The sequence below is a fragment of the Musca domestica genome, unplaced genomic scaffold (genome assembly GCF_030504385.1).
Source record: "Musca domestica strain aabys unplaced genomic scaffold, Musca_domestica.polishedcontigs.V.1.1 2, whole genome shotgun sequence".
NCBI classification, from domain to species: Eukaryota; Metazoa; Arthropoda; class Insecta; order Diptera; family Muscidae; genus Musca; species Musca domestica.
The window spans coordinates 31,973,489-31,986,680 of record NW_026712249.1 but is presented as its reverse complement, the minus strand read 5'-3'; the positions used below and the strand labels follow the sequence as shown (position 1 = coordinate 31,986,680).

At 35.1% G+C, this 13,192-nt stretch overlaps 1 protein-coding gene and 4 non-coding genes across 13 annotated transcripts in view; 4 read left to right on the top strand and 1 right to left on the bottom strand.

Annotated features, from left to right (window-relative positions):
- Positions 1-8,057, top strand: part of LOC101891509 (cytosolic carboxypeptidase Nna1) — a 239,347-nt gene extending 231,290 nt beyond the window's left edge. For all 9 annotated transcript variants that reach the window (XM_059122097.1, XM_059122095.1, XM_059122096.1 and 6 more), the window contains 4 exons: positions 6,212-6,735; positions 6,834-7,070; positions 7,167-7,376; positions 7,442-8,057. In XM_059122097.1, coding sequence (XP_058978080.1) covers positions 6,212-6,735; positions 6,834-7,070; positions 7,167-7,376; positions 7,442-7,961 — 1,491 coding nt within the window. In that variant the 3' untranslated portion in view covers positions 7,962-8,057. The remainder of the gene's footprint in view (positions 1-6,211; positions 6,736-6,833; positions 7,071-7,166; positions 7,377-7,441) is intronic.
- On the top strand, positions 973-1,072 carry TRNAY-GUA (transfer RNA tyrosine (anticodon GUA)). Its single transcript has 2 exons — positions 973-1,009; positions 1,037-1,072. It is a non-coding gene; the product is annotated as a tRNA-Tyr (tRNA).
- Positions 1,626-1,725, bottom strand: TRNAY-GUA (transfer RNA tyrosine (anticodon GUA)). The gene is made up of 2 exons: positions 1,689-1,725; positions 1,626-1,661 (listed from the first exon to the last, which is right to left on the bottom strand). It is a non-coding gene; the product is annotated as a tRNA-Tyr (tRNA).
- TRNAY-GUA (transfer RNA tyrosine (anticodon GUA)) lies at positions 1,965-2,055 on the top strand. The gene is given in 2 exon segments: positions 1,965-2,001; positions 2,020-2,055. It is a non-coding gene; the product is annotated as a tRNA-Tyr (tRNA).
- On the top strand, positions 4,310-4,409 carry TRNAY-GUA (transfer RNA tyrosine (anticodon GUA)). Its single transcript has 2 exons — positions 4,310-4,346; positions 4,374-4,409. It is a non-coding gene; the product is annotated as a tRNA-Tyr (tRNA).
- Positions 8,058-13,192: the final 5,135 nt, after the last annotated feature.

Here is a 13,192-nt window from a genome sequence, read left to right as displayed (position 1 = left end):
TAGAGGTCAACGTCTTCGTTTAGCCCCCATATAACGATACCTCCCGATATTCGGTATTTTCATGATTTTAGCGACATTGTTAACTGAAATGTTTTAAAATGTTGTATTTGAAGATCGTAATTGATACTACAGCCTATGACAGAAAATTGTCTGTGTAGGTCCAAGTCTTCGTATAGCCCCCACATAACGGACCCTCCCAATATTCGGTATTTTGCTGATTTAACCGGAATTATTTTAAATTTGGTATTTGAAGTTCGCAATGGATACTACAGCCTATGACAGAAAATTATTTTAACAGAATTTTTAACGTATTTTATTTTTTTGAATATTGACAAATTCGTTCGTTCGTAGTGCATCTTCACAGAGAAAATTAGTGGATTTTTCTAAAATATATATTTATTATAAATATGTTTCAATGTCTTTTAGTTTAATATTTTTAGACCGAGACGAGATTTAAAGAATATTTTTAATTACAAAAATTAATGTTTTTCTTACTCGATTAAGTGGATCGAAAATTCTAAGAAATATATATTTAAGAGTAAGCTAGAAAAAATTGCGTGTTCCTGAAAAAACTTTCTGCACATTGAAATGGATATATTTGTCGGAAAACTGGCTTAAAGTTTAGAAATTGTTAGAAATACTCAAAAAATGCAGAATGTTATTTCTGACACATTTTCATATACTAATTTTAGTTTCAATAATTGTGTATTTGTTGAAATAAATGACATTTTTTGATGTACAAAGCAAAAGTTTCAATATTATTATCAGAATTATTGTTTTATTCGAGGCCAATATTTTTTTTAGTTTTCGAAAAATTGACTCATGAAAAATTTGCAAACCAAAACAATTTGTATTCCAACATAAGTCACGCTAAATAACCAGATTTCTCGAGACTAGTTTTTAATAATTCGGCCACTAATATTTTAAGTGGAAAGAAACTCGAGCCAAAATCTTGAAAATAATTCTTCATAACCTTCGATAGCTCAGTTGGTAGAGCGGTGGACTGTAGAGAGCGCTGTAAGCGATAAACATAGACATCCATAGGTCGCTGGTTCAAATCCGGCTCGAAGGAGTCACTTTTTTATGTAAAATAAATTACAAAACAAATACATATTGGAAATAAAAATAACAACAACTACAGTTATTATAAATAAAAAACGAATAAAAAAAATTGAATTTGTATTGGAAAGACATATTAAAAAATATTTAATAACGCAAATTTCAGATAAGACTAATAGTAGAAAAATAAAATTAACAACAAAAATCTATTTATTTTTACTATACAAACTTAATATGAAATTTATAATTTTTGAACAGAAATCCAAGTTTGAAATTTCAAGCACTAGATATTTTTCTCAATTTTTATTAAAATCGAATATTTTACCGATAAAAATCATTTTTACAAAGTTAATAGTTTCGACGATTAACGAAGTTTTTCAGTAGGTTAGCAACGAAAATAAAGTTGTTGCTAAGACCTATTGATCAGGAACATTTCCATTTTCAATGAATCCCACTACTCATCATAAGCATTCAAATTTATAGTACTTTCATAATAATATTGAAAAAAATGTTATTTCGCTATTTTATTAAATTTAATTTCAAAAAAAATATAAACAAAAAGTTACTCCTTCGAGCCGGATTTGAACCAGCGACCTATGGATATCTATGTGTATCGCTCGCAGCGCTCTCTACAGTCCACCGCTCTACCAACTGAGCTATCGAAGGTTATAACGAGATGTGGGCAAATATACAGCAGTTGCTGCAGCAAATACTTATGTGGAGCAACACTTATTCTGCAATTCACCACACCCAAGCGGTAATATTTCCCACATTTGTAGTTTGAAATTATGGTGATAATTAAAATTCACCTCCAAGAAACTAAGAGGTACTAATTTATGGTTTTTAGTACAAATGTTAAATATAACCACTGAACACATGTTTATTTTATCGCCGTAGCAACATAACCTTCGATAGCTCAGTTGGTAGAGCGGTGGACTGTAGAAGAATCTGAAAGTAGAAATCCATAGGTCGCTGGTTCAAATCCGGCTCGAAGGAGTTATTTTTTTATTAGGATATTTTTTCCTTCCATTATGAATTTTAAACTATTTCGACGTTTTTAATCGTAACCTGATTGGACAAACGAATTTAAACGATGTGTAAAGATATTTCATATTTTACTCAACGTTTCATTGGTTTTATTCCAACTTCACCAGAAGCTATATGTTATTGAAAATCAAAAGATAATGAACATAATTAATAATTTTTGAAGGCTACATGGACAATAGTGCAATTAATTCAAGATAACCTCATTTCAAATAACTACAGATAACAAAAACTGCAACAAAGTCAAAGGCAATAATCTTCACATTTTTTTAATTTTATTGAATGAAAGCAAAAAATATCGGAAATAGCATCAAATTTTAGAATAAGTTTAGGTTTGGTCGAATTAGTCACCTTTGACACGAATTATGGTCTTCAAACGGCCAATGAAACCGTCACACGCTGTCCAAATGTTGCTTTGTGGTACTTTGGCCCGTTCCCGGCGAAGCGCTTGCATGCGGTGATCGACACTTTGGTATTTTTAGTGCCAACCTTGCTTTCCAAAATACTCCAGACACATTAGTCCAACGGATTGGTATCCGGAGATTTTGGTGCCCACTCTGCGCTGGAAATGAAGCGAGGAACCTCATTTAGTAACCATTCTGGGGCGGGGCGTACTGAGTCCTGTTGGAATGTCTGCGGACAAAAAGTTTGCGTGCCCAAGGCTTTAATACACCCTCCAGAATATTTTCGGCATTTATTCTGATGCCACGGTCGATTAATACGAGAGGAGAGCGACCATCAGCTGTTATGGCGGCCCACACCATCAACATGGCCGCCGCTTGAGTTCTGGTGGCCAACCGAAGGTGCACATTTTCAGCTGACCTTTTTGGCAAGTAAACACGATCATTATACCCTCAGCCATATGGCTACAGAGGTAATATAAAATTAGATACGGTCAAAACGTGCCTAGTCGAAATAACGGTTTTAGACCATAGGTCTCTTTGGACCAAATCCGTTTCAGAACATTTGGTGTCGATCTAGCGATGTCCGTCCGTCTGTCTGCCTGGTTAACTGGTGCGCACGATAATTCTCGAAGTGAGTATCCGATTTGGTCCAAACTGTACCCAGTAATATTTTTGTCAAACTTAGATCGAGTTCGGAAATGGGCCATATCGGTCCACTCCTTCTGGTACCTCCCCCACAAAAGGTCGAAATTTGCAAAAAATATATTTTTTGCACAGAAAGAGAAGGGATAATCCGATTTTGCTCCAACTTTGCAAATCCTAATATTTGTGATGTGAAAAAGGACAATATCGGTCCACTCCATCAAGTAACTCCCCCACAAATGGTCAAAATTTTGAATAATTACAACTCTCATAAAATGTGATGTAAGAGTCCGATTGTCTTCAAATTTCACACATCCCAATATTTATATTAAACCAAGGTCTGGTGTTAAGATGTGCAAAATCGGTCCACTCCTTCTGGTACCTCGAACACAAAATGTCGAAATTTTCAAAAAATATATTTTTTGCACAAAAAGTGAAAGGATAATACGATTTTGCTCCAACTTTGCATATCCTAATATTTGCGTCAGTGCTAGGTCAGGTGTGAAAATCGACAATATCGGTCCACTCCATCCATCAAGTACATCCCCCACAAATGGTCTAAATTTTGAATAATTACAACGCTCATAAAATGTGATGTAAGAGTCCGATTGTCTTCAAATTTCACACATTCCAATATTTATATTAACCTAAGGTCTGGCGTTAAGATGTGCAAAATCGGCCCACTCCTTCTGGTACCTCGCCCACAAATGGTCGAAATTTGCATATTTTCTGCACAAAGGGAAGCAATAATTTAATTTTGCTCTAATTTTACAAATCCTAATATTTGCGTCAATTCTAGGACTCGTGTCAAAATGGATAGTATTGGTCAACTCCATCAAGTGCCTCTCCCACAAAGGTCAACATTTTGAATAATTATAACTCTTAAAAAATATGATGTAAGAGTCCGATTGTCTTCATATTTTACACACCCTACTATTTTTATGCACCCAATATCTGGTAATAAGACGGAATATATCGGTCCACTCCAAGATCTGTTATAAAGATGGTAGAGATCGGACCACTTCTTTTGCTAATTTTGAAACTGTCCTTATCAGTTTTAAAATTTTTGATAAGCCAACAGATTTTTAAGACCCAAAACGAAAAAAAAAAAACAAATCGTGGCAGCATTGTGTGATTTTAGCACAACGGAGGTGGCATAACCTTCGATAGCTCAGTTGGTAGAGCGGTGGACTGTAGAGAACGTTGTGAGCGATAAACATAGACATCCATAGGTCGCTGGTTCAAATCCGGCTCGAAGGAGTTACTATTTTACTGCAAATTTTTGTAAGGAACATTTTTATGGTTCTCTAGTTTGAGAATATTACCCAGTTTTCTATCGTCTATTATAGAAAATTTTGAATTCCTTTAAAAAAACAAAACTGTAAAGACTACAAAATATTCGTTTAAAAAAGTTTATGAGAAAAATATTTAGACCAGCATGACAGATAAAAATTTCAGTAGACCAAAAATGTTGACTCAAAATTATATTCCATGAACTTTTTTAATTAGTCGAAATTTGAGTTAGCTTTTAAAACTGCTTAACATGCCTATCATCGACATCGTAACAAGAGAGCTCTTGCGGCTATGTTCATACTGATTTTATCTTCTTTAATCTCGCTCTCCTTCTAACTTAAGTTCAACAAGTAAAAAGCAACTAAATTCGGGCGGGCCGATCTTTAAATACCCTCCACCATTGGGAAGGAATTAGAAAATTTTCAAAAAAAATCCGAAAAATACAACTTAATTGAAACCCGTTATATGGGGACTTTACCAAGACGTGGACCTGCTTACGAAATTGTTTGTCATATGCTGTAGTACCCATTACGAACAAATACGAAATTGGAAACAGTCCAAAAATCATTACCGTACCGTTATTTGGGGGCTATACGAAGACGCGGACCTGCATGCAAAATTTTTTGTCATAGGCTGTAGTACCCATTGCGAACTTCAAATAAAAAATTTGAAATAATTCCGGTAAATAATGTCGCTAAAATCATTACAATATGAAATATCGGAAGGTAACGTTATGTATGGCATATACGAAGACGTGGACCAGCATACGATTTTTTTTTTTTTTGCCATAGGTTGTAGTACCCTTTAAGATCTTCTAATACGAAATTTGAAATAATTCCGGTAAATAATGTCGCTAAACTCACTAAAATATGAAATATCGGAAGGTACCGTTATGTAGGGCATATACGAAGACGTGGACTTGCATACGAAATTTTTTGCCATAGGTTCTAGTACCCATCAAGAGCTTCCAATACGAAATTTGAAACGATTCCGGTGAATAATGTTACTAAAATCATCAAAATACCGAATATCAGGAGGTACCGTATCCCTTTATATGGTGGCTACACGAATACGCGGACGTGAGTAGGAAATTTTTTGCCATAGGTTGTAGTACCCATCAAGATCTTCCAATACGAAATTTTTGAAATTAACAAAATACCGACTATTGGGGGTACAGTTACATGGGGGCTATACGAAGACGTGGACCGATATGGCCCATTTACGAACTTAACCTGCCTACTGGTAAACTATGCATGTATGCAAAATTTTAACCTTCTATCTCAATTCGTTCGAAAGATAACTTGATTACAACAAACAGACAGACGGACATCGCTATATAGTCTTAGAAGTTTACGCTGATCTAGAATATGCATACTTTGTAGGGTATATTCTAATTATTTCAAGGATTTACGAACGGAATGACAAAGCTAATATACCCTCCCTAGAATGCTGGAGAGTATAAAAAAGGGACCTGATTGGGACCATAACGATGCGGGAGTTAGGTGAGTAGGTTTAGCTCTGTTAAAGAAGTACAGCGTGTTATGTGGGTCTGTGCCACACGCTAGGAGGGTTTTCCGCCCCCTGCTATAAATTCGAGCTTTGTGAGAAAGTCCTCCTGGTGTCAATATTTTTACTCTAAAATGTCCTATTTTTATATTTCTATGTCTTTGGTACAAGAGGCTTTAATGCTGGTCTCATGAAACTATAAAACTAAATCCTAATAGTCCCTTTAATTTTACTATCCCTTTATTTTTTCATCCTCCATACAGCCCCACAAAGCAAAAATGCGTTGCAAATCCTTACATCGTCGCAAGAAAGAAGAACGCCTGCTACTCGATTTACCCACCACCGATCCTGGTTCCGATTTGGTCTTCTCTACCGATGATGAATATGTTATGGACTCGAACGGTGTGCAACAATGTTATGGCACAATACCGCGTCACATACGACGAGGTCTACTGCAAAGTGAACTACAACGACGTTACATTGAAGAGATTGGAGATGGTTTGAGAAATATGCCTCCAGAATTGATTATAACATCGCCCTCAAACAAAACCAAACATCCGCCCATAAAGGTTCTACTTAAACCGTCAACGACGACCAAGAAATATGTGGCACCACCAAAATCTGCCGAGCTGCCCATGATTGGTGAACCAGCAAGACGTACAAGTTCCTGGCACAATTTAAATACTGCCCCACAGACACCCATTACACCGCAATGGTATTCAATGAATGTCACACGAAGACAACAATCACCGGCTGTGACCACACCGAAACCAGTATTCAAAACAAAGTGAGTTTTGAAAATTAAAAAGAATAATAAAATTCAAAATTCTTGTATTTTTTTTTTCAAATGTTGGAGTTTTTTGACAAACAATTGCCATTTTACAGATCAATGGCCAAAAAGGAGGCACTGAGTAAGGAGGACTTGGAAATAAAATTGTCTTTGAAAAAGAAAATATGGACTGGCATACAACCGGAGGATGGACCCTATGGCCTGGATCGTAGCAGACCGTTGACATGGGTACCTCCACCTCCGCTCAAAACGCCCACCAAAAAATCTGTTGATCATAAAAGGGCAGATTGTGCTAGGAATGTACTGCGTCTGGAGAATGAAGCGTTTTTAACGTAAGTTTTTAGGACATTAACGAAAAAAAAACATTCTAAAGACGTGAGAATATTATCGTTACGTATGTATATGTTATGTTTTGGCATTGCTTCCAGGGCCTGTAGTCAAAAACTATTGGAATGGCAGAGTATAAATTCCAATGAAGAGGAAACGCCAAGGGATAGTCAAAACAGCAAATTGCCTATGAGTCTTATGATGCCGGAACTAAACGAGGATCATACCATGAGAATATTTAAGCACTTGGCCAATATGAAAAAGCCAACGAAACCCAAAAGCGACACTGAAACGAAAACAAAACAAAAAAGGTATTTTAGAAATAAAACACAAACTATATTTCAAAAAATCTTAATCACTAATACCTTCTTTGCAGAAACATCATTACCAAAGTTGCGGAGACAACAACATTCCTGACGAAAATTAGCAAAAATAAATCACGCAGCACAATGGCAGTGGGGACATATCGCAGTACGGTCAATAAACAAACCAACACCACCGGTGGTGGTAATCCCAATGGTGTTGGAGGGCAGCAACACAACAGAATTCACACACGTAATCCTAGTAAATTTAAAACTGGCGGCATTGTGGCCACAGCTGTTCAGACCAGCAATACCAAGAATAAAGCTAAAAAATCAAAAGCTCACAAATTAAATAACATACAGGAGGTTACTTCTGAGATTCGGCCATCAACTAGTAGCGGAGGTGCTTTAGTATTAGCTTCCACAGCCACAACACTGGTTCGCAAGGTCAAAACTAAATTGAAAAAGAAAAAATCGTCATCAACAACCAATTCACAAAATGCCGCTACCAACACAAATAATTCCAGTACCGTTGCGAAGGATGGTATTGTAACATATATTTCTGCTAAGGCGGCTGGCAGTTGTTCGTCATAGGCGGAAAATAATGATATGTTCGATATGTATATACACTTAGCTAAATTTCTAAATATAATAAATAATTTTTGTAATTATTCCGGATGCGGAAAAATAGTGAGTTGATTTATTTGAAACAAGTAACAAGTTCCAGGCCGAAATGATTATAACCTCCACAACTTGGAAAGTAACACATGTAAAAATATGTCTGTAAATGCCGAAATTCCAGTATTCGAGGGGTATGAGCCACTTTTGTTATTAAGAATATCCTAAACAAATTCCAAACAATTCTGTAAAAAAGTTGGCTTCAGTCATTAGAATACCGAATATCCGGAGGATAGGGACTAGAGAAAAATTGTTCAATATAAGCAACCATTACGGCATCCATAAACTGAATTTAAAGTAATTTCGTTAGAATATTTGTCCTAAATCGACAAAATACCGAATATTTGGAAGTAACTTTTTATGGAGGCTATAGTAAAATGTGGACCCATATGAAAAGTGTTCTGCAGCAGGATATAGAATCCACAATGTATTCTAAATATCGAATTTCAAGCCAGGGGAAGGTACAATTATATTGGCGCTATATTAACAGCTCCGAGATCTTTGGTCCATTGTGTTCATCCTAAGATGAAACAAGTAAAAAAGCTGTAAGTTCGACCGGGCCGAACTTTGAATACCCTCCACCATTTGGAAAGAATTTAGCAATTTTCAAAAAAAAAAATCCGATAAAAATTCTGTTAAAATCTTACAAATACCAAATATAACCGTCATAAGCCATCAAAAATATTCAAATGCGAAACTTGAAAAAAATCGGTCATTAATGTAGCTAAAATCATCAGTTTGGGTGGAACTATTATATGAGGGCTATACCAAAATGTGGACCAGATCAGACAATTCTCTATCATAGCATCCGTTACGAACTTCAAATGCCAAATTTCAAACAATTCCAGTGAATAATGTCGCTAAAATCATTAAAATACCGAATATCGGGAGGTACCGTTATATGGGGGCTATACAAAGACGTGCACCTGCACAGACAATTTTCTGACATAGGCTGTAGCATCCGTTACGAACTTCAAATACCTAATTTGAAACAATTCCGTTAAATAATGTCGCACGAATCATAAAAATAAATAGGTTGTAGTATACATTGCGAACTTCAAAAAAGCGGTTCATAGAGAGAAGAATAGTTAGCATAGTGGTCTTCTTAGCCAGGGAACGTTTTTAGCCAACTTGTTCATGATGATGGTATCCATGTCGTCATAGCTTCCATCTCCCACCTGCAAAATAGCATATGTCTTTTGTTTCATGGCACATCTGCATAGCATTCAGTCGTCTCTATCTCTTCTTCATATTAACACATTAGTCAAGAACACTGTTTTGGCATCTTGAGTTCAGATATGTTACTGCGGTTGCCAGTCAGTCTGCCTACCGGGATTCTTAGATCAGACCTACTTAGTACTAGAAGAGAACTTTTTTCGAGATTACCGCCCAGATGCCCATAACTACCCAGCAATCAGTTTCCAAATGTCATCTTCCTCCAATATTTTCCACTTATTTCAGCCAAATTTTGTTATTTTGGGTTTTTATTAGTAGAAACGCTTTTACCAAAAAAAAAATTATCAATTTAGGTCCTTGACCTTGTGTTTGTGCCTTCTGATTTTAGTTAATTAGAGGATCCTGATGATTTTTTCCAATCGATTCGACATAATCGCTGGTTCCGTCTCTGAGAAGTTCAAATATAAATTCTTTGCTCTCCCACCATTAGTGTAAGTCTTGCATACGCATCCCCTTTTTGAAAACCAAGACTCTAATATAGCAATAAACTCTTATAATACCCACCACGAGTTATACTTCAAGTTAGGACCTCATCTAGCCTTTTCTGTTAGACGTTCCTTCAGTAGTAATTCTCTTTCAAACTTATGAACTGACCTGAGAGTGCTGTTACCAATTGTAAATGCAGAGGCTGTCGCAAAAGATCCGTTTCCATTTCAGGTCCATGAGTATATATGGCTTTTTTAGTGAAATATGTGGACTTGGAAAGTTCTCACCTTTTAGACAAATTTCAATATCAATTACACGACGATTTGTGAGCCAAAACATTAAATCCGGTTGATTGGGCCGTTCGAAATTTTAAGATTTTCCCCAAATGCAGCTAATTTACAAAAGCTGATTTTAAAAATAGTAAAGTACAGATCATCAGATATCCAGATATGGTGGTTGTTCCACAAAAGACAATATAATTAGCTCGTATTCCTCAAATCAAGCTTCATACCATACTCATACGGTTCATACTGATGTCTACCAATACATTATATGGGCTACTAATGCATTATATTTGGACTCCCCAAAATGTGTGTAAGACAAGTTTTCTCGTGAAGACCAACTTCCACAATTCCGTATTTTTTATGTTGAACTCTTAAGGATTAAAAATTCCATAATTCACCAACCACTAAGAATTATGTTTTTTTTTTTAAAAAGTTTTCGTCATGTAGCTGGTGTTGGTAATCCCTAAATTCAGTTTTCAGAAGAATACTTGGTCATTGCAATATATCATAAGTAATAATATTAAATTTCTGGCCGATGGGAGGTCGTTCACATAGACTTCAATTCTCTAATAAAGATCCTCTTTATTTAGAAATATGGACTTCCTCAAAAAAATAATTATATTGTCGAAATTAGCACAAGTGTTTCATAATGATGCACTTATTACCAACAACGGTGAGAATGTATGTAATTCTGCAGGACAATTATTATATAGATGTATACAAGCCCTTGCGAGCTAATTGTTACAAAATCTACCGTGAGGGGACTGAATTAACTATTAGTATAGCCCCAAAAAGGGCCTCAGGGGTTTGATTTGGTCCCTTAAATTTACCCTCTTCCAATGAAAGTATGAACACGGACAAGATTTAATACCCTTAAGGAATGCCTACAAAATTGACAAATGTTTGATTAGACTATTAGAAACAAATATACCTACATACTTATCTCTTAATACATATTTACAAATTCAATAATTGCATTACTGTTGTTGTCAACACTTTACAGGTTTTTAATGCCGGTTATTTGTGTTGCAAAAAGTCGAGAGACATTTTATATAGCTGATTACAGCAGAGTTCTCTAAAATTATTATTCTAATATGGCGTATCAAGAAGATTCGTTTTATTTCAACAAATTACTTATCTTCTTTCTTATCAATGCAGCAATCAAAAGGGTAATCAGCAATAAAATGTGAGTTAAACAAACACGTCTTGTCATGATTAAAACTCATTATTGCTGCTGCCGCCTCCCACAAGAGAACCCATTCGAACAGCACTTGATGATGTTTTCTTTGCCCTTCTCTTTTGATACAATTATGTTAATATAATAATTTCACTAAATTGTTAAAATATTTTCGGCAAACAAAACTGAAAATAAAAAAACTATTAGTGCGCCTTTTTTTGCAAATTTTAGTTTCACTTGGCTGTGGTTTGTGTGTTTATTTTTGTTTGCGCTTTTGTTAACAATTTTCTCACTCACTCTCTCTTCAAAAATTGTTGTTTGTTTGTAGGTTGTTGTTTTTGTGTTTTTTTGCTTTACTTCTCTGGGAGAGCGCATTGGGAACTCACCTATAATTTCGCTTTCGTTTGAAGCACACACTCTGGCTAACAACACTGCCTGTTTGTATTTATGAATTTTGAATGAAAACTTGAACACTTAACTTCGAGTCGAACACCACGAATTGTTAATTGACTTGAACGAAAACACTTTGTTGTTGAATTTTAGCACAGTTAAAAGGGTTTTTTGTATGCACTTGTATTTGTTTTTAATTTGTGAATTTTCTTTTCGGTCGACACTTTTCTTCCGCACAAAAACACACTCACCCACTCTCTCGTACGTTATAATTATAGCTCTCTTCGCGTGTGTCAAAAGTTTTCTGACATTCCTTTGCACATGAAGTTTTCATAAAGCGACTTAATGGCAAAGGGTTGTATTTTTGTGGAGTGTCTGTTGTGATGTCGAAACTTATGGCCGTTAAAATTAATATAAAAGAAAAAAAGTCTTATGATAATAACTTTTTATTTTTTAGCTTGAGATTAAAATATTCTCCTAAAAAATATGTTTTGTATTCGAACATTCATAAATTGGAGGACTTTTTTCATTTAAATCGATGTTGCATTTATTCGTGTCGATATAATGTGTGATCCCATAAAAATACTTATTTACAAATATTGTAAATTGATAAAAAAATTGATAAAAAATTGATTAAAAAAATTGAGAAAAAATTGAATGAATACTAAAACTAGTCGATTTTTGCAGGTATTGTAACAAAGCTTCAGAGATGTCCGTTGTATTTACTATATCAGTTTATTGTTGCATATTCCATTCTAGGCAATGCAGACAGACACTTCGTGAGATGCCGGGCGGTACATTTCTGAGCCGAATAGCTTGTTAAAAGGTAAAGTAAAAAACACGCTTTTCTGGAAAGTATGGATGGAAAATAATGGGTTTATGTTAAAAAACCCAAAGCAAAAGATCTTACTTTCCTCTTTTTTCAAAAAAGTATTCAGTCGCCTTATCACAACTATTTTTGACCACATAGCTTTAATCAATGTTATCTTGCGGCTAGGTAAATAATTCAAATTTTTTTCTCATAACGGAGACATTAAAAATTTGTCGCCGCTGAACATAGCAAAAAAAATTATGATCTCCCCGACGGGGAATTGAACCCCGGTCTCCCGCGTGACAGGCGGGGATACTAACCACTATACTATCGAGGATGTTGAAATTCGGTTTCAAAATTAATTATTTAAAATAGATATAATTCAATTGATCGCAAATAGCATAATTGTAATTCAAACATATATTTACGACCGTTTGACAGAATCAAAAGAGAATGAGAAAGAAAAACACAAACTCAATGTGCGTTTTTTAAATTAATAAATATTTTTGAATTGACAAAAATTAATAATTTGAAAACAAGTACAGAGGATACTGAGTTGGAGAAGTTTGAAGAAATTCGTTTATTCAAATGTTATTCTCTTGGGGGAACTACGCCGGGCCGATATCTTGATACCCTCCAGCATGATATATACAAAGTCAAAATGAGGACTATATGAACAATTTTTCTAAGGCATTAGAAACTTCAAGTACAATATTTCAGACAATCGCATTGAAAAATGTGCCGAATGTCTTTGAAATGCTTAAAATGAGATGGCACCGTTAGGAAATATACCACTGTGTGGACTTATATAGTTACTTTTTTG